General features: G+C 68.6%; 3 protein-coding genes across 4 annotated transcripts; all 3 read left to right on the top strand.

The window, feature by feature from the left end:
• Nucleotides 1–1,421: 1,421 nt before the first annotated feature.
• On the top strand, nt 1,422–8,727 carry LOC148590689 (cAMP-dependent protein kinase catalytic subunit alpha). Of its 2 annotated transcripts, none has more exons than XM_088538750.1 (10): nt 1,422–1,522; nt 3,638–3,699; nt 4,086–4,214; nt 5,029–5,127; nt 5,635–5,717; nt 6,372–6,498; nt 6,753–6,848; nt 6,934–7,056; nt 7,735–7,839; nt 8,557–8,727. In XM_088538750.1, the coding sequence occupies exons 1-10, from the start codon at nt 1,477–1,479 to the stop codon at nt 8,680–8,682; spliced, it is 996 nt and encodes a 331-aa protein (XP_088394876.1). In that variant the 5' UTR covers nt 1,422–1,476; the 3' UTR covers nt 8,683–8,727. The 2 variants fall into 2 exon arrangements, with proteins under 2 accessions (XP_088394876.1, XP_088394875.1); XM_088538749.1 differs by having other exon boundaries at nt 7,675–7,839.
• Nucleotides 8,728–10,445: 1,718 nt separating this feature from the next.
• LOC148590688 (sterile alpha motif domain-containing protein 1-like) lies at nt 10,446–14,707 on the top strand. Its single transcript, XM_088538746.1, has 5 exons — nt 10,446–10,990; nt 11,949–12,185; nt 12,547–12,695; nt 12,971–13,082; nt 14,537–14,707. The coding sequence occupies exons 1-5, from the start codon at nt 10,454–10,456 to the stop codon at nt 14,696–14,698; spliced, it is 1,197 nt and encodes a 398-aa protein (XP_088394872.1). The 5' UTR covers nt 10,446–10,453; the 3' UTR covers nt 14,699–14,707.
• An 866-nt stretch (nt 14,708–15,573) lies between these two features.
• Nucleotides 15,574–24,939, top strand: LOC148590687 (dual specificity mitogen-activated protein kinase kinase 7-like). The gene is given in 13 exon segments (XM_088538747.1): nt 15,574–15,719; nt 17,947–17,994; nt 18,896–18,933; nt 18,935–19,053; nt 20,606–20,672; nt 21,469–21,582; nt 21,668–21,787; nt 22,372–22,479; nt 23,221–23,400; nt 23,484–23,564; nt 24,037–24,179; nt 24,358–24,403; nt 24,792–24,939. Coding segments are annotated over 13 exon segments (1,323 nt in total). The 5' UTR covers nt 15,574–15,595; the 3' UTR covers nt 24,927–24,939.
• The last annotated feature ends 345 nt before the right edge of the window (nt 24,940–25,284 follow it).

Below are 25,284 nucleotides of genomic sequence, written 5' to 3'. Positions count from 1 at the left end.
GACCAAGGGCAAAACCCGGTCTGGATTCCCCCGGGAAGGGATGGGGGGTAAAATCCAGCGTGGATCTCCCTCGGGAAGGGAATGGGTCAAAATCCGGGCTGGAGTTGGTCCCGGGAAAGGACCAGGAATAAAACCAGGTCGGGATCCCAGGATGGGATCAATTCCTCGAATGGAATTGTGCTCGGGAACGGACTGGGGGGGAAAACCAGGTCCTTATCGCCCCCCAAGTGCTTCTACAGAGCCCCCCCCACCTCACACTGAGGGGAGGGGCCAGTGTCAGCCCCGCCCCCAAGGTCAGGCCCCGCCCCCAGGGACCCCCCCAACCCCTGATTTACGGGAATGGGGGAAGGTCCTGGGGGGGAGGGGTCCTGCCAGCCCCTCCCCTGCCTGAGGCCCCGCCCCTGAGCACACACACGCGTGACCGGGGCCGTGCACACGTGTGTTCACCACCACAACACGCGTGCACAGGCACAGGTCACGTGTGCCTTGTCCTGATGCCATTAGCCTCCCTGGTAGTTAGCAGGGGAGGAGGTAATTAGCACCAGTAATTAGTGCAAGGTGCATGGAGCTGGGGGCACACCAATGGGGGTGCAAGGGAGGGCGTGCAAGAAGCAGTGGTGCAAAGCTGGGCTGGCAGCATCCTGGGAGCCAGCGCAAGGCGGCTGCCTCAGCAGGCAGGCCGGGCGTGCAAGGGGAAGTGTGCAAGGAGCGCTGTGCAAGGCGAGTGTGCAAGGGCTGGGCGTGCAAGGCGAGTGTGCAAGGCTGGCACAGCAGCATGCGGGGCGGCTGCAGCAGGGTGCAGGGCGCCCTGGTGCGCGCGGTGGGTGTTTGTGCAAGGGCGGGCGTGCAAGGACCGCTCCTCGCGGGCGTGCAAGGGCCGCGCGTGCAAGACCGGGCACGCGCATGCGCGGGGAGCGGGGCCCGGCCGCACCGCACCCCGGCCCGCTGCTCGCCCCGCCTCCTCGCTCTTCCCATTGGACGGCCGCCTCCCTTCCTTCCTCCTCATTGGCCACCTAGAAGCACCTGCCGATTGGTGGGGGAGGAGGAGCGGCGGGCGCGCGGGGGCGGGGCGTGCCTCACCGCTCTGCAAACCCCGCCCCTCGCACTGTCAATCTACGCTGGCTCCGCCTCCAATTCAGCTAGACCCCGCCCCTCCGTGCCGACGCCCCGCCCTTCCGCGGGCGCTCCTCTGCCCCCACCCTCCCGGGTTCTATTTTTGACGCGCCGCAGCCAATGAGCGGCGGGCGGGGGCGGGCCGAGCGCTGAAGGGACGTTTGCGACAACCAATGGGCGGTGTCGCGGCGGCGGCCACCGGGGCCAATGGCGGCGGCGGGGCGGTCGCGGAGCGGCGCGGACGGCCAATGGGGCGGCGGCGGCGGCGCGGCGGGGCCAATGGGCGGCGGGGGGCGGGCCGGGGCGGGCCGCCGGGGAGCGGGGCGGCCGGGCCGAGCCGAGCCGAGCCGAGCCGGGCCCGACATGGGCAACGCGGCCGCGGCCAAGAAGGGCGGCGAGCTGGAGAGCGGTGAGCGGCGGCCTCGGGCACCGGGACCGAGCGGGACCGGGCCGCGCTAACGGGGGGACTGGGACCGGGCGCGGCGGAGCCGGGCCTGGCTGGAGGCCCGGGGGATGGGAGCGCGGCGGTACCGAACCGAGCTGCATCGCGGGGAAGCGGATCCCGGGGGATCCGAGCAGAGCCGGACCCGGGGATGCCGGGCCCGGGGGAACCGGCACTGAAGGGGAGCCGTGTTTGCGGGAACCGGGGGATGGGAGCCCGGTGGAACCGAACCGAAGCGGGCCCGGCGTGGGGGCACTGGACCCAGTGGAACCGGGACTGGGGGGAGACTGAGCTGGGACGAGACCCGGACCTGGTGGAACGGGATGGAGGGGACCTAGGGCGGCGGGAATGGGGTCCGGGGGAAGCCGACGCTGGGGAACCAGGACGGGGGGGACCGGCTCCGATGGAACCGGGTCGAGGGGCCCTAGGCCAGCAGCAAAGGGGTCCGGGGGAACCGGGCCGAGCTGGGCCCGGGGGAACCGGGACTGGGGGGGAACTGGGTCCGGGGGAACCGAGATGTGGGGACCTCGACTAGTGACAAGGGGGGCCGGGGCCGGAGCAGGGGGAACCGGGATGGGGGTTGGGAATGAGGCTGAGCTCGGGTGAACCGGGGGGGTCCCGGGCCGAACCGGGCCGGGAGCAGCAGAGCCCGGACTGGGGGGGCCCAGGCGCGAGGGGGACCCCGGGGCAGCTCCCTCCGGGGTAGGAGGGGGTCCGCGGGGGCGGGGCCTGGCGCAAGGGGCGGGGCCTGGCGCAAGGGGCGGGGCGTGTCGGGGGTTGCCGCGGGGGCGGGGCTTGGGGGCGCGGGAACGGGGGCGTCGCCATGGGGACAGGATGGGGGCGAAGGGGCGGGCACGCGGGAGGTTGCTATGGAGATGGGGCGGGGCTTGTTGGGGTTGCCGCGGGGGCGGGGCGGGGCTTCAGGAAAAGGGGCGGGGCCCGGCAGGTGCCACCGGGTGTCCCCGGAGGGAGGGGGCACCGGGTCCCCTATTAACTGGGGACACAGATCGGGGGGGGGCTGGGGACACTGGTGGCCGCTGGGGACACTGTTTTGGTGTCACGTCCCCATGGCCACATCGCCCATTGTCCCTGTCCCCCCCACCGCCCGGATGGGGCCATTCAAGGTGACGGGGCTTATACTGGTCTATATGGGGCTGTATTGGTCCATACTGGTCCATATTGGTCCATAATCGATCACTTTGGGGCATGTTGTTCTATACGGGGTCATACTGGTCTGTAATGGTCTATACTGGTCCATAGTCAATTACTTTGGGGCATGTTGTTCTATATGGGGCCATACTGGTCTGTAATGGTCTATACTGATCCATAATCAATTACTTTGGGGCGTGTTGTTCTATACGGGGCCATGCTGGTCCGTAATGGTCTATACTGGACCATAATCAATTACTTTGGGGCATGTTGTTCTGTGCAGGGCCATATTGGTCCATGCTGGTCCATACTGGTCCATAATCGATCACTTTGGGGCATGTTGTTCTATACGGGGCCATACTGGTCCATAAGGGTCTATACTGGTCTATAGTCAGTTACTTTGGGGCATGTTGTTCTATATGGGGCCATACTGGTCCATAATGGTCTATATTGGTCCATAAATCAATTACTTTGGGACATGTTGTTCTATACGGGGCCATGCTGGGGAATACGAGGCCCCATTTAACGGCCCATCCTGGTCTATAATGGTCTATACTGGGTCACGTTGGTCCATACGGGGGGTGGCCCTGTGTCCTGTCCCCTCTGGCACCGCCCCTGTCCCGGCCCCCCGGGACAAAGTCTGTCCCCCCCCTGGGGTCATCGTCCTGCGGCCGCCTCCTCCCGGCCGCCTGGGCCCCTGGCATGGAGGACGGTGAGGGGAGGGGGGCGCCCGGACGCCTGGGCCCCCGTGGGGGGGCACGTGTGTCCTCTGCCCTCTGTGCCCCCCCCTTCCCCATAGAGAGGGGGTGATTGGGGGGGGGCTGAGGAGGGGGGCGGGGGCAGCAACCCCGGACGCCTGGGCCCCTCTGGGAGTCCTTTGGGGGGGTCCTAAACCTGACTCCCCCCATGTCCCCTTGTGTCCCCCCCCAACAGTGAAGGAGTTTTTGGCCAGGGCCAAGGAAGATTTCCTGAAAAAATGGGAGAATCCGGCCCAGGTATCGTCACCCTGTCATCCCCTGTCACCTGTCCCCTCCTGGGGGGTCGGGGAGGCCCCTGTCCCCTCTAAGAGTCCCCTGTCCCCTCCTGGGGTCCCTTGGGGGGTATCTGGGGTCCTGGGGGGGAGGTCTGTGTCCCCTCCATGGCTGGTGTCCCCAAGGGGGGATCTGGGGTACCCAGGACAAGTCTGGTGTCACCAAGGGTGGGTGGAATCTTGGGGTGCCCAAGATGTCCCTGGGGTGCCCAAAATGTCCCTGGGGTGCCCAAGACGTCCCTGGGGTGCCCAGGAGGTCCCTGGGGTGCCCATGTCCCCTTTGGTGTCCATGGGGAGGGAGGCCTGGGGACAGTGCCCGGGGTGTCGGTGTCACCGTCGGGGTCCCCCCAGAACACGGCCAGCCTGGAGCAGTTCGAGCGCATCCGCACGCTGGGGACGGGCTCCTTCGGGCGCGTCATGCTCGTGCGCCACAAGGACTCGGGCCACCACTACGCCATGAAGATCCTCGATAAGCAGAAGGTGACGGGGACGTCCCCAGCGCCCACGGGTTCGGGCTCGGTGTCCCCCCGCGGGGACCGGGGGGACGCTGGTGTCCCCAGCACACAGGGGCGCTTGGAGGGACCTCGGTGTCCCCATGTAGGGTCTGGGGGGGACGGGGACACGGATGTCCCCAGTGTGACACGTGAGGTGTGGGGCGACATCTGTGTCCCCAGCACGTGGGGTTGTGGGGAGACCCAAGTGTCCCCAATGTCCCCAATGCACAGAGACATCGGGGGGGTGGCACTGATGTCTTCAGTGTCTCTGGCACGTTGGTTGTGGGGACAGGGGTGTCACCTCCACATAGGGGTTGGAGGGGACCCTGGGGGGGGGTCCCTGACGGGGACCTGGGGATTTGGGGGATCCCTGGACAGGTTTGGGGGGGATTTGGGTCCCTGGATGGGTTTGGGTGGAAATTGGGGATCCCAGAAGGGGTCTGAGGGGGTTGGGAGGCCCTTATTCAGGTATTTGGGTGGGATTTGGGGGTCCCCGATGGGGGTTTGTTTTGGTTTTGGGGTCCCTGGTGGGGATCTGGGAGTTTTGGGGGGTCCTTGGGATCTTTTGGGGGGATTCGGCGGTCCCTGCTGCGGTTTGGGAGTTGGAGGGGTCCTTGGCTGGGTATTTGGGGGACCTTGGTGCGTTTTGGGGTCCTTGGCTGGGTATTTGGGGTCCTTGGCTGGGTATTTGGGGTCCTTGGTGCGTTTTGGGGTCCTTGGCCGGGTTTGGGGGCTCCGGGCTCCCTGACGCGGTCCCCGACGCGGTCCCTGACGCGGTCCCTGCCGTGGTCCCCGCGCAGGTGGTGAAGCTCAAGCAGATCGAGCACACGCTCAACGAGAAGCGCATCCTGCAGGCCGTCACCTTCCCCTTCCTCGTGCGCCTCGAGTACTCCTTCAAGGTGGGGCCGTCCCCTCCCCGGTGACACGCGTGTCCCCTGCCGCCCCCAGTGTCGCTGTTGTCCCCCGGGTGCTCCCTGCGCTGCCTTTGGGATGTCCCCTGTGTCCTTGGGGGGGTCCCTGTGTGCTCAAGGTGGCACCTTGGGGCTGTCCTCGAGGCCTCAGGGTGTCACTCTTCACCCCAAGGGTGTCCCTGGGCATCCCCTGTCACCCCCTCCCCAAAAAACTGTCTCCTGTCACCTCCAGGGTGTCCCCAGATGTCCCCTCTATCTTGAGCTATTCCCCCTCATCCCAAGGATGTCCCCAGGGTGTCCCCTACCCTCAGCATGTCCCTAGGGTGCCACCAAGGTGTCCCGCATCCTCCCCGGGACGTCCCTGAGATGTCCCCAGGGTGTCCCCCCTGGCACATCCCTGGGGTGTTCCCCAGTGTCCCCAGAGCATCCCCCAGGTCCCCGGGACGTCCCCGTCCCCCCAGCTGTCCCCCGGCTGAGGGGACCGTGCCCCGGCAGGACAACTCCAACCTGTACATGGTCATGGAGTACATCCCGGGGGGGGAGATGTTCTCCCACCTGCGCCGCATCGGCCGCTTCAGGTGAGCCGGACGCCTGGGCCCCCCCGGCTCCCGGGGAGGGGCTGGGGGGTCCCCAGGGTGCCCGGAGGTGCCACCACCTTGGGCACGCAGGGACGCGATGAGGGTGACAGGGATCCCCCAGGGACACAGGAGGAACGGGAGGATCTGGGGAGGCTCGGGGGGGTCTCGGGGGGGGGGTTCGCAGGGGCTGGGGGTGGTTGGGGGTCTCGGGGGGTCCGTGGGGGTCTCGGGGGCTTCGGGAAGGTCCCCAAGAGAGTCCTGGAGGTCCCTGGGGTCTGGGGGGGGGTCCCAGGAGGGTCCTTGGGGCCTGGGGGGGGTTCCTGGGGGTCTGGGGGGGGGTCCCAAGAGGGTCCAGGGGATCCCTGGGGGGTTCCTGGGGATCTGGGGGAGGTCCCAAGAGGATCCAGGGGATCCCTGGGGGGTTCCTGGGTTCTGGGGGGGTCCCAAAAGGGTCCAGGGGATCCCTGGGGGGTTCCTGGGTTCTGGGGGGGTCCCAAGAGGGTCCAGGGGGTCCCTGGGGGGGTCCTGGGGTCTCTGGGGGTCCAGGAGAATCCCTGGGGGCTGCGGAGGAGCCTCGGGGTTGTCCCCAATGAGCCCCGGGGGGTCCTGGGCGAGGGGGGCCCTGGGGTCTCCGCTCAGCCCCGCTGCCCCCAGCGAGCCCCACGCGCGCTTCTACGCGGCCCAAATCGTGCTGACCTTCGAGTACCTGCACGCGCTGGACCTCATCTACCGCGACCTCAAACCCGAGAACCTGCTCATCGACCAGCAGGGCTACATCGAGGTACCCCGACCCGCGGACACCCCAGACACCCCCCAGGCCCCCTGGCACCGCCAAATACCCACCCGGCACCCCCAAATACCCCCTCAGACCCCCAGCACCCCCAGATACCCATATACCCCCCAAACCTCCCCTGACTGCCCCAAATCCTCCCCAAACTGCCCCTCCGCACCCCCCTCTGCCCCCCTCATACCTTGTCCCCTGTCCCCCCCGCTTGCCCCGAGCCCCCCCTCACTTTCCCTGTCCCCCCTCCCCAGGTGACAGATTTTGGCTTCGCCAAGCGGGTCAAGGGCCGGACCTGGACGCTGTGCGGGACCCCTGAGTACCTGGCGCCCGAAATCATCCTCAGCAAAGTGAGGGGGGGTCTCAGCGTGTCCCCGTCCCCAGTGACCCCCGCGGTGTCCCCGATGACCCCCCCGCCGTGTCCCCGTCCCCCAGGGGTACAACAAGGCCGTGGACTGGTGGGCCCTGGGCGTCCTCATCTACGAGATGGCGGCCGGCTACCCGCCCTTCTTCGCCGACCAGCCCATCCAGATCTACGAGAAGATCGTTTCGGGGAAGGTATTGGAGCGGTGTCACCCCCGGGGACATGGGGACAACGTGGGGGGGTGACGGGGCGCGCGGGTGTGCACGGTGCTGTACGCCTGTTGGGCGGGTGCTTTACTAGGTGTATTACGGTAGCGATTGGTGGTGGGGTGGTATTAGGGGTAATGCGGTAGGTGGGGGATTGTGCGGCCCAGGTTGGGGGGGGCGATGCCGGGGAGGGATGGGGGGAAATTGGGAAAAGGGATGGAGGGAAATTGGGAAAAGGGCTGGGAGGACGAGGAGAGAGGCTGGGAACAGGGCTGAGGGGAGGGGACAGGGAGGGAGGCCTGGGAAGGGGCTGGGAATACCGGGAGAGGTTCTGGGAAAGGGATGGAGGATTGGGAAGGGACTGGGAATACCAGGAGAGGGACTGGGAAAGGGATGGAGGATTGGGAAGGGACTGGGAATACCGGAGAGGGACTGGGAAAGGGACTGAGATGGGGGTGGAGGAGGACCGGGAGGACTGGGGGAAGGAATGGGAGGAGCGGGAGGAGCGGGAAGGGGCCGGGGCCGGGGGAGGAGGAGGAGGAGGGCGCGGGGCCCAGGCGTCCGGCTCAGCGGGGCCCAGGCGTCCGGCTCACCCCGCGCCCCCAGGTGCGGTTCCCCTCCCACTTCAGCTCGGACCTCAAGGACCTGCTGCGCAACCTGCTCCAGGTGGACCTCACCAAGCGCTTCGGGAACCTCCGCAACGGCGTCGCCGACATCAAGGGCCACAAGTGGTTCTCCACCACCGACTGGATCGCCATCTACCAGCGCAAGGTGCGCGGACGGAGGAGCCCGGCGCGGTCCCGGCTGCATGGGGGTCCCAGCAGGGTCTGGGGGTCCCAGGAGGGTCTGGGGGTCCCAGCAGGGTCTGGGGGTCATGGGAGGTCCTAGGAGGTGTCTGGGGGTCCCAGGAGGTATCTGGGTGTCATGGGAGGTTCCAAGAAGGGTCTGGGGGTCCCAGGAGGTGTCTGGGGGTCATGGGAGGTCCCAGGAGGTGTCTGGGGGTCATGGGAGGTGTCTGGGGGTCATGGGAGGTCCCAAGAAGGGTCTGGGGGTCCCAGCAGGGTCTGGGGGTCCCAGGAGGTGTCTGGGGGTCATGGGAGGTCCCAGGAGGCTCTGGGGATCCTGACAGGGCTCCTGGGCATCCAGACAGGGGACTTGGAGGGTTTTTGGGGTTCTCAGGAAGGGTCCCACGGTCTGGGGGGGATCCTGAAGGGGTCCTGGGGGTCCCAGCAGGAGTCTGGGGGTCCTGAGAGGAGGCTTGGGAGGTCCTGGGGGTTCCGGCCGGGATCTGGGGGGTCTTCTGGGGTTGGGGGGTGCCAGGAGGTCCTTGGGGGGATCTGGAGGGGTCCTGGGAGGGCTCCGGGGTCTCCTCCAGGATCCCAAGTGGCCTCCGGTGTCTCCCACCATCTCCCATAGCTCGGGGTGGGGATTTGGGGACGAGGGGGGGTGTCACCCGGGGTCCCAGGCGTCCTGTGCCCCCCCCCGCAGGTGGAGGCCCCCTTTGTCCCCAAGTGCAAAGGCCCCGGGGACACGAGCAACTTCGACGAGTACGAGGAGGAGGAGATCCGCGTGTCGCTCACCGACAAGTGCGCCAAGGAGTTCGCCGACTTCTAGGGGCAAAAACACCCGGGGAGGGGCCAAAAACACCCGGGGGGGGGCAAAAAAAAAGGGGGGGGCAAAAACCCCGGAAAGGGGCAAAAAAAACCTGTGGGGGGGGCAGCAAATTCCTTGGGAACAGGGTGCAAATTCCCTGCAAAGCCCCATTGCAGAGGGCAGCTCTAAGCCCCCTCCAAACTCATCACACCTAGTGGGGGGTATTTGCCCCTCCCCCCGGGTAATAATTTGCCCCCCCCCCACTGTTAAGTTAAAGGATAGGGTGATTCCCCCCACCCCGGGAAAAGGAGGAGGGGAGATTTGCCCCCTCCTGGAGAGAAGGGGGGTGATTTGCCCCCCCATCCTGGTAATTAAGGGTGGGAATTTCCCCCCCCCGGGTTAAAAGAGGGTAATTTTCCCCCTCCTTGGGGTAAAAAGGGGGGCGGATTTGCCCTCTTTGGGGGTGAGGGGGATTGCCCCCCCCCAGGGGTAGGGTAGGGGGTATTTCCCTAGGGGGAAATTTTTGCCCCCTCCCTCGTTATTAAGGAGGAGGGTTTGCCCCGCCCCCCCCCGGGTATTTAAGGGTGTAGATTTTTGCCCCCCGACCCCCCCCCGGGGTAATTGAGGACTTGCCCCTCCCCCCTTTGGGGATTTACTGGGGGGACAGCAGGGGGAACCCCCCCCCCCCTTTTATTTGGGTCAAGCCCCAGTTTTTAATGGGGAGGGCGCAGGGTCCAACCCTCCCCTACCCCCCCCCCCCAATTTTAACTGATTTTTTCGGTTTTAAGCCCAAATTGAAGTGAGGAGGGGGTGTCCCGGGGAGGGAGGGGGTGCGATGCGATCATGGAGATTTTTTAATGGGAGGGGGCAGGATCGGGCCCCTCCCTCCTTGGGGGTCCCTTATGAGTTGGGGGGTGCTGGGGACCCTGGGGGGGGGGGTCAGGTCTGGGGGGGTGGTGGCCTCCAGCCTGGGGGGAGGGTCCCCCCCCCCCTGCTTCGTTGTAAACTTATTTGAGACGAATCCAATAAAGTTTTGTTTAAAAACCCGCCCCCCCCAAAGGGAAAGGGGAGGGGAGGGGGGGGCCTGGAAGAGGGAGGGGGGCAAAAATGGGAGCCGAGGAACGCGGTGGGGAGGGGCGGAAAAGGAGGGGGGAGCACGTGTGGGCGTGGCTAGATTGATGTGGGCGGGGATTCGAGGAGGGGTGGGCTGTGCCTCGCACCAAGGGGTGTGGTTTCGACGAGGGGCGTGGCTTCTCACGAGGGGCGGGGCTTGTCCGGCCCGAGCGCGTGGGCGGAGCTCCGCGGCGCGGCGGGCGTGGCTTAGTGGCGGGGGCGTGACGCGGCGGGCGTGGCTTGGCGGCGCGTGGGCGGAGCCTCGCGGGGGCGCGGGCGGGCGTGGCTTAGCAGCGGGGCGCGGTTTCCCCGGTGGGCGGGGCGTATCCGGCGGGCGCGGTTTGCCGGCGGCGGGCGTGTTTCGCGCGGTGGGCGTGGCCGCGCGGCGGGAGGGGCGGGGCCGCGCGGCGGCGGGCGGCCCCGCCCCGCCCCGGTGCCGCGCGCGCGGGGAGCGCCGGAGCGGCGGGACTGGGCGGCGGCGGCGGCGGCAGCGCGCGGGGGGTGGGCGGGGGGGGGCGGCGGCGCCACCTTAACGGCGGCGGCGGCGGCGGCGGCTCCTCCTTAAGGCGGCGGCCGGCGAGGGCGGGGGAAGCGCGAGGGGGTTGGCGGTGGGGCGGGCGGCGGCGGCGGCGGCGGCGGTCGGGGCGGGCGGGGGGGGTGGGGGGCATCACGGCCCGCCATGGCCGGGCCGCCGCCGCCGCCGCCGCCCGCGGGCCCGGAGGCTCCGCGCTACCAGGAGTGGATCCTGGACACGATCGACTCGCTGCGCTCGCGCAAGGCGCGCCCGGACCTGGAGCGCATCTGCCGCATGGTGCGGCGGCGGCACGGCCCGGAGCCCGAGCGCACGCGCGCCGAGCTCGAGAAGCTCATCCAGCAGCGCGCGGTGCTGCGCGTCAGCTACAAGGGCAGCATCTCGTACCGCAACGCGGCCCGCGTGCAGCCGCCGCGCCGCCCCGCCGCGCCGCCGCCGCCCGCCGCCCGCCGCGCCGCCGCCGCCGAGCCCCCCGTGAGCCTCCGCGAGGCCGCGCGCTACGTGGGCGGCGACGGGCGCCTCACGCGCGGCCGCCTGCAGGGCTCGGCGCTGCCCGGCGGCGGCGGCGGCGGCGGCGGCGGGAGCGGCGCGGGGGGGCGGCTCGAGCGCACCCGCCTCGCCACCATCGCCATGGCCCGCGCCGAGCGCGGCCGCGGGGCCGGCGCCGCCGCCAGGGCGCGGAAGGTGAGCGGGGAGGGGGGGGGAACGGGGGGGGGGGGGGGCTGTGACGGGGGGGACACCGGGGGGGGGGGGGCGAGGGGGGATACCGCGGGGGGGGGGGGGCGTGACGGGGGCAACGGGGGAGACACCGCGGGGGGGGGAACGAGGGAGACACCGGGGGGGGGGGAACGGGGGAGACACCGGGGGGGGGAAACGAGGGGGACACGGGGGGGGTCCGTGACGGGGGGAACGGGGAACACACCGGGGGGATCCGGGAGGGGGACCGGGGGGACCGAGCCGGGAGGGGGGAAACGGGGAAGACACCGGGGGGATCCGTGAGAGGGATCGGGGCGGGAGGGGGGGGGGAAAGGCGGAGACACCGGGACGATCCAGGGGGGGAACCGGGAAAGACACCGGGGGGATCCGGGAAGGGAAGAGGGAAGACACCGGGGGGGGGGGGGTCCGTGAGGGGATCCGGGGGGGGGGGGGGGGTGACCCGGAGGGGAGGGGGTCGCTGGGGAGGGGGATTCCTGGAGAGACCCCTGGGGGGGGGCGGGAGGGGACAGCGGCCGCCGGGGGGCGGGGTCTGGGGAGGGGGAGGGGGGTCGCCGGGGGGGTTCCCTGAGGAGGTTCCCCGGGGGGGTCCGTGAGGGGAGGGGGAGCTGGGGAGGGGGATCCCTGAGGAGACCCTTGGGGGGGAGGAGTCACCGAGGGGACCCGGGTGTCACCGGGGGGGGGGTCATGAGGGGACCCGGGTGTCACCAGGGGGGGGTCATGAGGGGACCCGGGTGTCACCGGGGGGGCGGGGCGTGAGGAGAAATGGAGCTGTCGGGGGGGGGGGTCACTTTACAATGGGGGGGGGCAGGACAGCCCGGACCTGGAGCATCCCGGCGTTTGGGGGGGCTGTCCTGGGGGATCCGCAGGGGATATGGGGGGGGGGGTGACACCGGGGCCCCCCCCCGTTAATGCCCCCCGTTACCAGCCCCCCAAGAGCGGCGGCGGCGCCAAGGAGGACGAGGAGGAGGAGGAGGATGAGGAGGAGGAGGACGAGGACGACGACGAGGACGGAACGGCCTCCGAGGCCTCCTCGGACGACGGGGGGGCCGCGGCGCCGCCGCCCCCCCCGCGGGCGCTCAACGGCGAGTGCCGGGGCGGGGGGGGGGCCCCCCCCGGCCGCCACCCCCCCCGCCCCGGGGCGCCGCTCGCCCGAGCCCCTCCGGCCGCCCCCGCCGCCCCCCGGCGCCTGCCCCAACCTGGACGGAGCCTTCGGGAGGTGGGGCCGGGGGGGCCGCACCGGGGGGAGCCCCCCATGGGGCCCAGGCGTCCGGGGGGGCGGGGTCAGGAGGGGAAGGGGCTGCTCGGGGGGGGGGCACGGGGGAGGAGCCGTGGGGGGGGGGGGGAGGATGTTCTTGGGGGGGGGGGCTGTGCCATGGGGGAGGGGCTTCAATGGGGGGGATCTGGGGGGGCACTTGGGGGTGGTACCTTGGGGGGAGGGGGCTGCTCTGGGGGCGCTGGGGACACCCATGGGGGGGGCTGCTATGGGGGGGGGCTCTTGGGGTGCGGGGGGTCCTGGGGGGCAGCTGGGGGGGGGTCGCCATGCGCTGACCCCCCCCGTCCCCGTCCCCGTCCCCGCAGTGTCCCCAGCGCTGGCGGGCGCGGAGCCCTCGGTGCCGCTGTCCCCAGGCCGGCCGGGGCTCCAGGCCGCCGACGGGGCCCCCTTCAGCTGCACGTGAGTGTGGGGGGTGTCCCCACGTGTCCCCACGTGTCCCCACGTGTCCCCACCCCTCCCGTGTCCCCCCGGTGTCCCCAACCCCTCGACAGCCAGGACACAACGGCCCCTTCTGCCCCCTTGTGTGACCCCTGTGTCATCCCCGCCAGTTTGGTGGCCCTGTCCCCAGGGACGCCGTGGCCCTGTCCCCATGGCGCAACCCTGCGTCTCTGCGTCCCCCTGTCCGTCCGTGTCCCTCCTGCCACCCAGTGTGACCGGTGTCCCCGTGTCACCAGGGCCACCAAGAAGGAGAAGGCGGCCGATCCCGTGGAGTGGACGGTCCGGGACGTGGTCGACTATTTCACGGAAGCCGGATTCCCGGAGCAGGCCACGGCCTTCGAGGAGCAGGTGTGTCCCCTGCTGTCCCCAAGGCAGACCCCGGCCACCCCGGCTGTCCCCAGAGCAGCTTCCTGTCCCCACCTGCTGTCCCCCTGGCTGTTCCCATCCGTTCCCCTTCTCCCATGGCTGTCCCCTCCCTGTCACCAGCTGCTCCCGGGTTGTCCCTTGTGCTGAGGTGGCCCCTGGTGGCCGTCCATGAGCAGTGTCCCCAGTCCTGTCTTCACAGGTGGCCCTTGTCCAGCTGGCGTCCCCTGTCCTTGTGGATTGTCCCCTCTAGGGTGTCCCCCATCCCAATGGATGTCCCTTGTCCCCATGCAAGGTCCCCGCTAGGGTGTCCCCTGTCCTTATGTGCTGCCCCCTATCCCAGTGGATGTCCCTTGTCCCCATGCAATGTCCCCTCTAGGCTGCTGCCCCCCACTCTTTCCTCCACCCCACCCTTCCAGTGTGACAAAGCCCCGTGTCCCCAACCTGTGTCCCCCTGCATCCCCATTGCAGCTGCCATCCCCCCCGTGACCCCAACCCCTGTCCCCCCCATGTCCCCAACACGTGTCCCCAACATCCCCGCCATCCCCCCGAGTCCCCCAGCCCTTGTCCCCCTGTGTCCCCAACCCCTTTCCATGCCATGTCCCCAACCCATCCCCCCGTGCCCCCAAAATCCCCGCTGTCCCCATCATGTCACCAGCTTGTGTCCCCTCGTGTCCCCAATGTGGCCACCATCCCCCCCATGTCCCCAGCCTGTATCCCCCTGTGTCCCCAACATCCCCGTTGTCCCCACTGGGTTCCCAGCCCGTGTCCCCCCGTGTCCCCAACCCCTGTCCCTCCGTGTCCCCAACCCGTGTCTCCCAACATCCCCACTGTCCCCCCGCCATGTCCCCAGCCCGTGTCCCCTCGTGTCCCCAATGTGGCCACTGTCCCCCCCCGTGTCCCCACCATCCCCGCCATCCCCCGTCCCTGCTGCGTCCCCAACCCGTGTCCCCATCCCGTGTCCCCAACATCCCCGTTGTCCCCACCGGGTTCCCAGCCTGTGTCCCCCTGTGTCCCCAACCCCTGTCGCTCCGTGTCCCCAACCCGTGTCTCCCAACATCCCCACTATCCCCACCATGTCCCCAACCCCTGTCCCCCCGTGTCCCCAACATCCCTGCTGTCCCCACCGTGTCCCCATCCCGTGTCCCCATCCCGTGTCCCCAACATTCCCGTTGTCCCCACCGTGTCCCCAGCCCGTGTCCCCATGTGTCCCCAACCCCTGTCCCCCTGTGTCCCCAGCCCATATCCCCTGCATCCCCAACATCCCTGCCGTCCCCACCGTGTCCCCAGCCCGTGTCCCCATCCCGTGTCCCCAACATCCCCGCCGTCCCCATCGTGTCCCCAGCCCGTGTCCCCAACCCCTGTCCTCCCGTGTCCCCATCCCGTGTCCCCACCATCCCCGCCGTCCCCCCGTGTCCCCAACGCGGCCGTCCCCCCAGGAGATCGACGGCAAGTCGCTGCTGCTCATGCAGCGGGCGGACGTGCTCACGGGGCTCTCCATCCGCCTGGGCCCCGCGCTCAAGATCTACGAGCACCACGTGAAGCTGCTGCAGCGCAGCCACTTCGAGGAGGAGGAGGGCGCCGAGGCCTTCCTCGGCTGAGCGGACACTGCCCGCGGCGCCGCCGGCCGCCCGGCCCCTTTTGCTCGGGGTTTTATTTTTTTGGGGGGGATTTTTGGGGTGGGACCGGATGTTTTTTGGGGAGGGGGTGGGGGGGGCGCTGCCCGGAGAGTCGTGTCTGAAGCTGCCCCAGCCTGTGCCCCCCCCGGCCCTTCCTGTTCTCATGGGGGTGTCTGTGCCCACCCCCCCCCCACACCCATTTTTCGCCCCCCACCCCAATCTCTGTGTCCCCTGGGCCTGGCTTGTTTGGGGGTTTTTTAAATAAAATTAAAAAAAGGAAAATTAAAAAAAAAAACTGCAGGAATGATCCCGCTGGGGGGTTTGGGGGTTTGGGGAGGGGGGGCGGTTCTGCTCCCCCGGACGCCTGGGTCCCCTCCCTGCCCCCCGCAAAGGGTTCCCAGCCTCTTTCTGACCTCTTAATCCCTCCAAATACCCTAGAGGGTTTGGGGGGGGTCCTTTGGTTTGGGGGGTCCTTTCGTTTTGGGGGTTTTTTGGTTTGATTTTTTTTTTGTTTTGTTTTGGGGGTCTTTACTTTTGGGAGGTCTATTTGGGGGGGACTCCTGTATTTGGGGCCATTGAGGGTTCATGGGGGGGTCCTGGCTCGCGTGCGCATGCGCGGAGCCCCCGCCCGCTGCTGCGCAGCCGCCACCGCACACGGGGGCGCCAGAGCGCGTGGGGGAGGGCAGCCGCGCATGCGCGCCGGCGCCGCCGAGGCCGCCATCCCGCAGAGGCCCGCGACGCGGCAGACGGTGGCCGGCGGCGGCCAGAAAGGCGGCGCGCGCGCGCGCTGCGGACGGTGGCCCGGCGGGGCCAGGCCGCGCGTGCGCGCTGCGCTGTTTGTGTCGGTCTGCGCGGCGGCGGCGCTGGCTCCGCGCGAAGATGGCGGCGTCCTCGCTGGAGCAGAAGCTGTCCCGCCTCGAGGCGAAGCTCAAGCAGGAGAACCGCGAGGCCCGCAGGAGGATCGACCTCAACCTCGAGATGAGCCCGGCCCGCGCGCGGCCCAGTACGGCGCGGCGGGGCGGAGCGGGGCGGGCGGCGGAGCGCGGGGGGCGAGCGGCGGCCGCGGCGGCGGGAGGGCCGGGGGGAGAGGGGGCCGTATTGGGGGGTACGGGGCGATACTGGGGGGTACGGGGCGATACTGGGGGGTACGGGGCGATATGGGGGGACGTGGGGCCATATTGGGGGGAACGGGGCCATATTGGGGGGTACGGGACGATATTGGGGGATATGAGGCGATATTGCGGGGTATGGGGCAATATTGGGGAGTATGGGGGCAGTTGGGGCATGGAGGGGTATTTGTGGGGTATTGTGGGGTAATTGGGGTGGTGTTTGGGGCAGTATGGGGGGTATGGGGGCAGTATGGGGGGTATGGGGCAGTATGTGGGCGTATGGGGGTAGCTGCGGTTGTATCGAGGGGCATTGGGAGCAGTACAGGGGTGTGAGGGGGCAGTTGCGGTGGTACTTGAGGAGCATTGAGGAGTAGGGGGGTATTTGGGGTGGTGTTGAGGGCCTGGGGGCAGCTGAGGCTCTATTTGGGGCAGTAAGAGGGGTAAGGGGGTGCCTGGGGCAGTGTAGAGGGCTGTTTGGGGCAATGTGGAGCGATAGGGGGGTATTTGGGGCAGTATTGAGAGGAATTGGGGCCATATTGGGGAGTATGGGGGTAACTGAGATGGTATTGAGGGGAATTTGGGGGAATATTGGGAGTATGGGGGCGTTTTGGGTGGTATTGGGGCACTATAGAGGGGAATGGGGGGCTGTCGAGGCTGATTGGGGGTATTTGGGGGTCGTGTTGGAGGAATTGGGGGTATTTAGGGGAATTTTGTGGGGTGGGGGGGCAGTTGGGGACTGCCTGAGGGGTTTGGGGGCCGTATTGGGGGGAAATCAGGGAATTTGGGGCCTCTCTGGGGACATGGGGGGCAGTTGAGGGTCTGTTTGGGGACACGGGGGGCTTTTTGGGGGGAAATGGGGGGAGCTGAGGTTGTTTTAGGGCTTTGGGGGCACTTGAGGCACTTTGGGGGCAAGTGGGGGGAATTTGGGGTAAAAGGGGAGGTTTGAGGGCAAACGGGGAGATTTGGGTGTTTTGGGGACAACTGAGAAGTCCTGGAGCAAACAGGAGGGGTAGAGGAGGAAATCTGGGGACAGTTGAGACAATTTGGGGACAGCCAAAAGAGGATGGAGCAAACGGGGCAGTTTGGGGACAGTTGGCATAAAATAGAGTAAATGGTGGGGGGAGGAATGGGACAGTTTTGGGGACGGTTCAGGCAGTTTGGGGACAACTGAGGGATACAGGAGTGCGGGGGGGACACCAACGGGGCAGGTTTGGGGCCAGTCGAGGCGGAATTGGCTCAAACAGGGACATGGGGCAAACGGGGAGGGGGAGACGGGGAGATTTTGGGGACAAACGCGGGGGATTTGGGGCAGGGGCGGCCGAGACGGCGCTGGGGGCGCCCGGGTGACCTTGACCCGGACGCCTGGGCCCCCGTGGCCCCCCCGGCAGGACGCGGCTCCGGGGCCTCTTCCCGCGTTGGGAAGCGGCGGCTCGGCCGCGTTCTGGGGAGAAATCCCCTTTTCCCGCCGCTTTTCCGCGCTCCGTTGGGTTTTCGGGACCTGGGAAGTGGCAGTTTTTGGAGGAGGGGGCGCTGCTTTTTGCTGGTTTTGGGACTTTTCTTCCCCCCCTTCGGGAGCAGCGATGGATTTGGGGACGTGCCCAAGGTCTGGGGACCGAATTCCTGGTTTTTGGGGTCTCGAGCACAGCCCGTTTTCCACCGCTGCCTTCCCGAGGGGGCTTCAGCTCCAGCAGTTTTCCAAACTCCAGGAATCACTTATTTCCTCGGGAAAGACTTTTAGGGACCTCCCAAACCGCCGCTTTTTAGGGCACTTTGGGGGGCAGAGCCGCTTTTTCCCACCCGGAGCCAGTCGCTTTCCCGGCCCCCCCAGCTCCCCGTTCTCCCCCCATGGGATTTCCCTTCAATTTTGCTTTTCGCCCTCCTTTTAGTTCCCGCCTTCCTCCATTTCCCTTTTTATTCCCATCATTTTATTTCCCCCGTTTGGTCGTTTTCCCATCGCCGCCTGGGTTTGTTTCCGTTGCGATTTATGGTGTGGTTCATTTCATTCTCTTCTTTTTCCCCTTTTTTTTGGTTGTTGTTGTTTTCCCCGTCCTCGTCGCCGTTCCCGTCCCCCCTCCGCCCTTTCCGCCCCCTTCCCGTGTTCCCGGCCTTGTCCCGCTCCAGTTATTGTCATCACTCTAAGCCCCGCTCCCGCTCCGTCCCAGCGAGCAGGTACCGCCACGACCCCCGCGTCGCTCCCACTCACCCCCCCGGCCGCTTTTAACGCCCCCCCGGCTGTTTTACCCCCCAGATGTGCCCCCCCCCACCCAGATGTGCCCCCCCCCCATCCCGCTCCGCCTTTTCCCGCTTTTCCCGCTTTTCCCCGTTTCCCGCTGCCCGTCGCATGGTGGCGGCGCCCGGGCTGCATGGGGCGACTCAGCACCCGCGGGGGCGACTCAGCATGGGGGGGGCGACCTGGCATGGGGGGGGGCGGCGTTTTGGGGCCGGACACGGCGTTTTTGGGGCCTCACACGGCACTTGGGGCCCTGACGCGGTGTTTTTGGCCACTGCTGCAGGGTTTTGGGACCCAGATGCAGCGTTTTGGGGCCTGGCGTGGTGTTTTTGGGGCCAAACACAGCGTTTTGGGGCTCCACTGCAGCGTTTTTGGGGCCCCAGTGTGGCGTTTTCGGGCCTGGCACAGCGTTTTCAGGGCCAAATACAGCATTTTTGGGGCCCGGACGCAGCGTTTTGGGGCCCGGACGCAGCGTTTTGGGGCCTGGTACAGCGTTTTTGGGGCCAAACACAGTGTTTTGGGGCTCCGGCGTGGCATTTTTGGCCCCCGGCGCGGCATTTTGGGGCCTCCACACAGTGTTTTTGGGGCCTCCACACGGCGTTTTGGGCCCAAACACGGCGTTTTGAGGCCTCCACGCGGCGTTTTGGGCCCCAATGCAGCGTTTTTGCAGCGTGCTCAGCACAGGGCGCAGGACGCCGTGGCCCGGGGCGGTGCATGGGGCCCCGACGCGGCGCGTCCCCCGCGGTCGACGTCACCGTCCCTGCGGTTGATGTCACCGTCCCCGTCCCCGCGGTCGCCGTCCCCGTCCCCGTCCCCCCTGACGCCCCCTCCCGCCCCCAGCTCTGCAGCTCCCGCTGGTCCCCGACGGCGGCGGCCGCCCGGTCAGCGCGGCCCCCCCGGACACCGGGGCCCCCCCCGCCGCCGCCGCCCCCCGCGCGGCCCCGCCACATGTTGGGGCTGCCGCCGCCGCCCGCGCTCGCGCACCGCAGCATGGAGAGGTGAGCGCCCGCTGGCTGCGCGCGGGGGACAGCGCTGATTGGCTGCATGCGGGGGGACAGCGCGTGCGCTGATTGGCTGCGTGCGGGGGAGAGCGCGTGTGCTGATTGGCTGCGGGGGGAGAGCGCGTGCGCTGATTGGCTGCGGGGGGAGAGCGCGTGCGCTGATTGGCTGCGTGCGGGGGGAGAGCGCGTGTGCTGATTGGCTGCGTGCGGGGGGAGAGCGCGTGCGCTGATTGGCTGCGTGCGGGGGGAGAGCGCGTGCGCTGATTGGCTGCGTGCGGGGAGGAGAGCGCTGATTGGCTGCGTGCGGGGGGAGAGCGCGTGTGCTGATTGGCTGCGTGCGGGGGGAGAGCGCGTGCGCTGATTGGCTGCGTGCGGGGGGAGAGCGCGTGCGCTGATTGGCGACGAGGAGGAGAGCGCGTGTGCTGATTGGCTGCGGGGGGAGAGCGCGTGCGCGGATTGGCTGCGTGCGGGGGAGAGCGCTGATTGGCTGCATGTGGGGAGAGCGCGTGCGCTGATTGGCTGCGTGTGGGGAGGAGAGTGTGTGCGCTGATTGGCTGCGTGCGGGGGAGAGTGTGTGCGCTGATTGGCTGCATGTGGGGAGAGCGCGTGCGCTGATTGGCTGCGGGGGGAGAGCGCGTGCGCTGATTGGCTGCGAGGAGGAGAGCGCGTGCGCTGATTGGCTGCGGGGAGGAGAGCGCGTGCGCTGATTGGCTGCGTGCGGGGGAGAGCGCTGATTGGCTGCGGGGGGAGAGCGCGTGTGCTGATTGGCTGCGTGCGGGGGAGAGCGCTGATTGGCTGCATGTGGGGAGAGCGCGTGCGCTGATTGGCTGCGGGGGGAGAGCGCGTGCGCTGATTGGCTGCGCGCAGGGCAGAGCGCTGATTGGCTGCATGTGGGGAGAGCGCGTGCGCTGATTGGCTGCGTGCTGGGGAGAGAGCGCGTGCGCTGATTGGCTATGAGGAGGAGAGCGCGTGTGCTGATTGGCTGCATGCGGGGGGAGAGCGCGTGCGCTGATTGGCTGCTGTGGAGCCTGCGTGCCCCTTGGGTAGCGCCTGGGCAGCCGATTGGCTGTGGGGAGGAGAATGTGAGCGCTGATTGGCTGCACATGGAGGAGAGCGTGAGTGCTGATTGGCTGGCTGTGGGGTCACCCTCATGCTGATTGGCTGGGTGTGCAGGGTGACCCTCTGTGCTGATTGGCCGGGTGATCCTGCGCTCTGATTGGCTGTGGTGCAGGACTCCCACGTGCTGATTGGCCAGTCCGGGGGGAGGGGCCAGGCTGTGTTGTCCCTCGTCCCCGTGTGTTTGCACACGTGCGTGCTGATTGGCCAGGTGGCTGCCACCCTCCCGCCCCCCATTCCGATTGGCCACCAACCTGCCGATTAGCCAGGCCCCCTTGCTGCTCATTGGCCAGCAAACCCTGGTCCGCGATTGGCCGCACATCCGCGCACACCCATTGGCCGGGCAGCTGCTGCTCGCAGCCAATGGGAGCGGGCGGCGCGCGGGTGGGCGGAGCCTGTTGCCGTGCGGGGCGCTGAGCGGTCCCGTTCCCAGCATGGAGATCGACCAGAAGCTGCAGGAGATCATGAAGCAGACGGGGTACCTGACCGTGGGCGGCCAGGTGAGCGAGCGCCGCGCGGCCACCGGGGTCCCCAGTGTCCCCAAGTGTCCCCAGTGCCACCAACGTCCCCCAGTGTCCCCAATGTCCCCACGCGGCCCCCAATGTCCCTGCCGTGTCCCCAGCATCTCCACGCGGCCACCAGCGGCTCCCAGTGTCCCTGCCGTGTCCCCAGTGCCACCAACGTCCCCCAGTGTCCCCAATGTCCCTGCCGTGTCCCCAGTGTCACCAGCGGCCCCACACAGCCCCCAGCAGCCCCCAATGTCCCTGCCCTGTCCCCAGTATCCCCAATGTCCCCCAGTGTCCCCAACATTCCCCAGTGTCCCTGAGTGTCCCCAATGTCGCTGTGTGGCCCCATGTGTCCCCCCAGTGTCCTCCTGTGTCCCCCCCAATGTCCCTGCTTGTCCCCAATGTCCTCACATGACCCCCAGTGTCCCCTATGTGTCCCATAATGTCCCTGCATGTCCCCCAATGTCCCCACCATCCCCGTGCGTCTCCACTGTCCCCACATGTCCCCCAGTGTTCCCAGTGTCCCCCAATGTCCCTGCACATTCCCGCGTGTCCCCAGTGTCCCCCAGTGTCCCCCCATCCCTGTGCGTCCCCCAGCGTCCCCACCATCCCCACGTGTCCCCTAATGTTCCCACATGTCCCCCAGTGTCCCCGCACATCCCCCAATGTCCTCACGTGTCCCCCCCATCCCCGCGCGTCCCCCCCGTCCCCGTGTATCCCCCAGCGCCCCCCCCATCCCCACGTGTCCCCCAATGTCCCCCTCGTCCCCCACCGTCCCCCGTCCCCGCAGCGCTACCAGGCGGAGATCAACGACCTGGAGAACCTGGGCGAGATCGGCAGCGGGACGTGCGGGCAGGTTTGGCGGATGCGCTTCCGCCAGAGCGGCCACGTCATCGCCGTCAAGGTGGGCGCCGTGTCCCCGCGCGTGTCCCCACCGCGTCCCCAGCGCGTCCCCCCGCCGCACGCTCCGTCCTCCGCCGCTCCCGCAGCAAATGCGGCGCTCCGGGAACAAGGAGGAGAACAAGCGGATCCTCATGGACCTGGACGTGGTGCTCAAGAGCCACGACTGCCCCTACATCGTGCAGTGCTTCGGCACCTTCATCACCAACGTGAGCGCCGCGGCCCCCCGCGTCCCCACGCGGCCCCCCGTGACCCCCCGCGTCCCCCCATGTCCCCCCGCGGCCCCACGCGCTCCCGCCGGGATCCAGCCCCGCTCCTGATGGGATTGGGCCCCTCTGCTGGGATCCAGCCCCCAAACGATCCCGGGATCCAGCCCCGCTCCCCATGGGATCCGGCCCCTCTGCTGGGATCCAGCCCTGTCCCACGGCAGGATCTGGCCCCTTGGCGCTCCCGGATCCTCCTGTTGGGATCTGGTCTCACAGTGTCCCCAGCTCCGGGATCCCCAATTCCGGTGCCTGGATCCAGCTCAGCCCCTGTGCCGGGATCTGGCCCATGGGCTGGGATCCGACCCCTAAACGATCCCGGGATGGCGGCCGGGATCCGTCCCTGCTCCCGATGGGATCCAGCCCCGCTCCCAGTGGGATCCGGCCCCGCTCCCGATGGGATCCGGCCCCGCGCCCAGCCCCATTGCTGGGATCCAGCCTGGATCCGCCGGCTTCCCGGGCCCGGATCCTCCCTCCCTGCTCCCGTCCTGCCCCTCCCCATCCGCGCGCGCTGACGAAGGCTCCCGCAGACCGACGTCTTCATCGCCATGGAGCTCATGGGCACGTGCGCCGAGAAGCTCAAGAAGCGGATCCAGGGCCCCATTCCCGAGCGCATCCTGGGCAAGATGACGGTGGCGGTGAGTGGAATCCCGGGATGCATCCGGGCGGCGCCGGGGATTCTCGGGAGCCGCCTGAGGGTCGTGGGCTCCCGGGATCCGGAGCCGCTTGGAGCCTTTGGGATCCTTTGTGGAGCGGATCGGGCGCTCCCGGGATCCGTGCGGAGAGGCCTGGGATTGCTGGGGGCTCCTGGGATGGCTCCGTGTGGATGCGGGAGCTCCGGAGCAGGCTGGAGCCCCTGGGATCCATCGGGATGGAAACGGAGGCTCTCCGGGAGCTCCCTGCATCCACCGGCCAGGCCCCGGGATTCCCGGGATGCGTCTGCATGGGGCCAGGCGCTCCCAGGATCCATCCCCGTGGCGCTGGGGGCTCCGGATCCCCGTGGGGCCTCCCGGGATCCTCTGCTCCATCCTGGGGGCTCCAGATCCCCGTGGGGCCTCCCAGGATCCTCCGCTCCGTCCCGGGGGCTCCGGATCCCCGTGGGGCCTCCCGGGATCCTCTGCTCCGTCCCGGGGGCTCCAGATCCCCGTGGGGCCTCCCGGGATCCTCTGCTCCATCCTGGGGGCTCCGGATCCCCGTGGGGCTTCCCGGGATCCTCCGCTCCGTCCCGGGGTCTCCGGATCCCCGTGGGGCCTCCCGGGATCCTCTGCTCCATCCCGGGGGCTCCGGATCCCCGTGGGGCCTCCCGGGATCCTCCGCTCCGTCCCGGGGGCTCTCGGGATTCCCGGCGGCTCCGGCCCATTCCCGCCCGTGTCCCGCAGATCGTCAAGGCGCTCTTCTACCTGAAGGAGAAGCACGGCGTGATCCACCGCGACGTGAAGCCGTCCAACATCCTGCTGGACGAGCGGGGCCAGATCAAGCTCTGCGACTTCGGCATCAGCGGCCGCCTGGTCGACTCCAAGGCCAAGACCCGGAGCGCCGGCTGCGCCGCCTACATGGCCGTGAGCGTCCCCGTCCCCCCCGTCCCCCCCGGTGCCGCCGCCGTCCCCGCGGTGCCGCCACGTGGCCCCTCGTGTCCCCGCAGCCCGAGCGCATCGACCCGCCGGATCCCACCAAGCCGGACTACGACATCCGCGCGGACGTCTGGAGCCTGGGGATCTCGCTGGTGAGGGGCGCGTGGGGACGCGTGGGGACACATGGGGCATGTGGGGACACGTGGGACACATGGGGACGTGTGGGGACACGTGGGGATGTGTGGGGGGGGCATGGGGACATGTGGGACACATGGGGACGTGTGGGGACACGTGGGCCGTGTGGAGGGCATGGGGATGTGTGGGGACACGGGGGGACACGTGGGGGCTGTGGGGACACATGGAGGTGTGTGAGGACATGTGGGGCCATGGGGACACGTGTTGGGATGTGTGGGGACACACGTCAGGACACATGGGGATACATGGCGGGGCGTCCTGCCGTGTCCCGCCGTTCCCACTGTGTCCCACCATGTCCCGACGTGTCCTGACATTCCCCCCATGTCCCGACATTCCCACCGTGTCCCACCATGTCCCCCCGTTCCCGCCGTGTCCTGACATTCCCCCCGTGTCCCGCCGTTCCCGCCGTTCCCGCCGTTCCCGCTGCAGGTGGAGCTGGCCACGGGGCAGTTCCCCTACCAGAACTGCAAGACGGACTTCGAGGTCCTCACCAAGGTGCTGCAGGAGGAGCCGCCGCGGCTGCCCCCGGCCATGGGCTTCTCCGCCGACTTCCAGGCCTTCGTCAAGGACTGGTGGGTGGCGCCGCGGGGACAGCGGGGACAGCAGGGACAGCGGGGACGCCCTGCACGGGGACAGCGGGGACACGCGGGGACAGCAGGGACGCCCTGCACGGGGACAGCGGGGACAGCGGGGACACCCTGCATGGGGACAGCGGGGACGCCCCCGCGACGCCAACTCGTGTCCCCGCAGCCTCACCAAGGACCACCGCAAGAGACCAAAGTACAACAAGCTGCTGGTGAGTGGGGGCATGGGGACACGGGGGGGGACACGGGGGGGGGCATGGGGACACGGGGGGGGCATGGGGACACGGGGCGGGCATGGGGACACAGTGGGGGACATGGGACACACTTGCACGTGGGGCTTCGGGCTGCCTCCCTGTCACCTCGTGTCCTTGTCCTCAGGCTGCTGTCCCCATCTCCGTGTCCTCCTTTCCATGTCATCTGTGTCCCCCTGCTGTGTCCCTATCTCTGTGTCCATGTTCCCATCCCATTTCCTCGTCTCCTCTCTGTGTCCCCCTGTGTCCTCGTTTCTGTCAGGTGTCCCCCCCGGCCGTGTCCTCGTGTGTGTCCCTGAGTGTCCCCAGGTGTCTCCCCGCGCTCACGGCCGTGTCCCCGTGTCCCCAGGAGCACACCTTCATCAAGCGCTACGAGACGCTCGAGGTGGACGTGGCCTCGTGGTTCAAGGACGTCATGGCGCGCACAGAGTCCCCGCGCACGAGCGGCGTCCTGGGCCACCACCTGCCCTTCTTCACCAGGTAGCCCCGCGCCCCGGGGGCCAGGACGCCGGCCGGCCCGGTGGCCGCGGGGACGCGGCGCTGTGACCGCGCGGCCCTGGGCCCCGTGGCCCTGCGGTCCCGGACCTGGTGGCCCTGTGGTCCCCTGGCCCTGTGGTCACGTGACCCTGCGGTCCCAGGACTGGTGGCCTCGTGGTCTCGGTGGCCCTGGGGCTGGTGGCCCTGTGGCCCGGGGTCCCGCGGTCCCCTCGGCGCGTGGCCATGGGACCTCACGGTCCCCGCGGTCCCCAGGCCACGTGGCCCCGCGGCACCGGGAACGGCCGGGGTCATTTTTTGTTTTATTTTTCCCCCGATTTTCCCTTTTTCCCCCTTTTTGGGGGGGC

Source organism: Tinamus guttatus, unplaced genomic scaffold, assembly GCF_059628265.1.
Source record: "Tinamus guttatus ecotype Peru unplaced genomic scaffold, ASM5962826v1 Tinamus_guttatus_pri_ptg001154l, whole genome shotgun sequence".
Taxonomy (NCBI): Eukaryota; Metazoa; Chordata; class Aves; order Tinamiformes; family Tinamidae; genus Tinamus; species Tinamus guttatus.
Note: the sequence above shows the minus strand (reverse complement) of the source record. Positions and strands in the feature narration are given on the sequence as shown.

Excerpts from the sequence above, each read along its gene's own strand:
- LOC148590688 (XM_088538746.1), top strand. The coding sequence starts at position 10,454 with ATGGCCGGGCCGCCGCCGCCGCCGCCGCCCGCGGGCCCGGAGGCTCCG. Across the intron at positions 10,991-11,948 it reads CCGCCGCCAGGGCGCGGAAG|CCCCCCAAGAGCGGCGGCGG; the intron begins GTGAGCGGGGAG and ends CCCCGTTACCAG. Across the intron at positions 12,696-12,970 it reads GGGGCCCCCTTCAGCTGCAC|GGCCACCAAGAAGGAGAAGG; the intron begins GTGAGTGTGGGG and ends CCGTGTCACCAG.
- LOC148590689 (XM_088538749.1), top strand. The coding sequence starts at position 1,477 with ATGGGCAACGCGGCCGCGGCCAAGAAGGGCGGCGAGCTGGAGAGCG. Across the intron at positions 1,523-3,637 it reads GGGCGGCGAGCTGGAGAGCG|TGAAGGAGTTTTTGGCCAGG; the intron begins GTGAGCGGCGGC and ends CCCCCCCAACAG. Across the intron at positions 5,128-5,634 it reads GCCTCGAGTACTCCTTCAAG|GACAACTCCAACCTGTACAT; the intron begins GTGGGGCCGTCC and ends GTGCCCCGGCAG.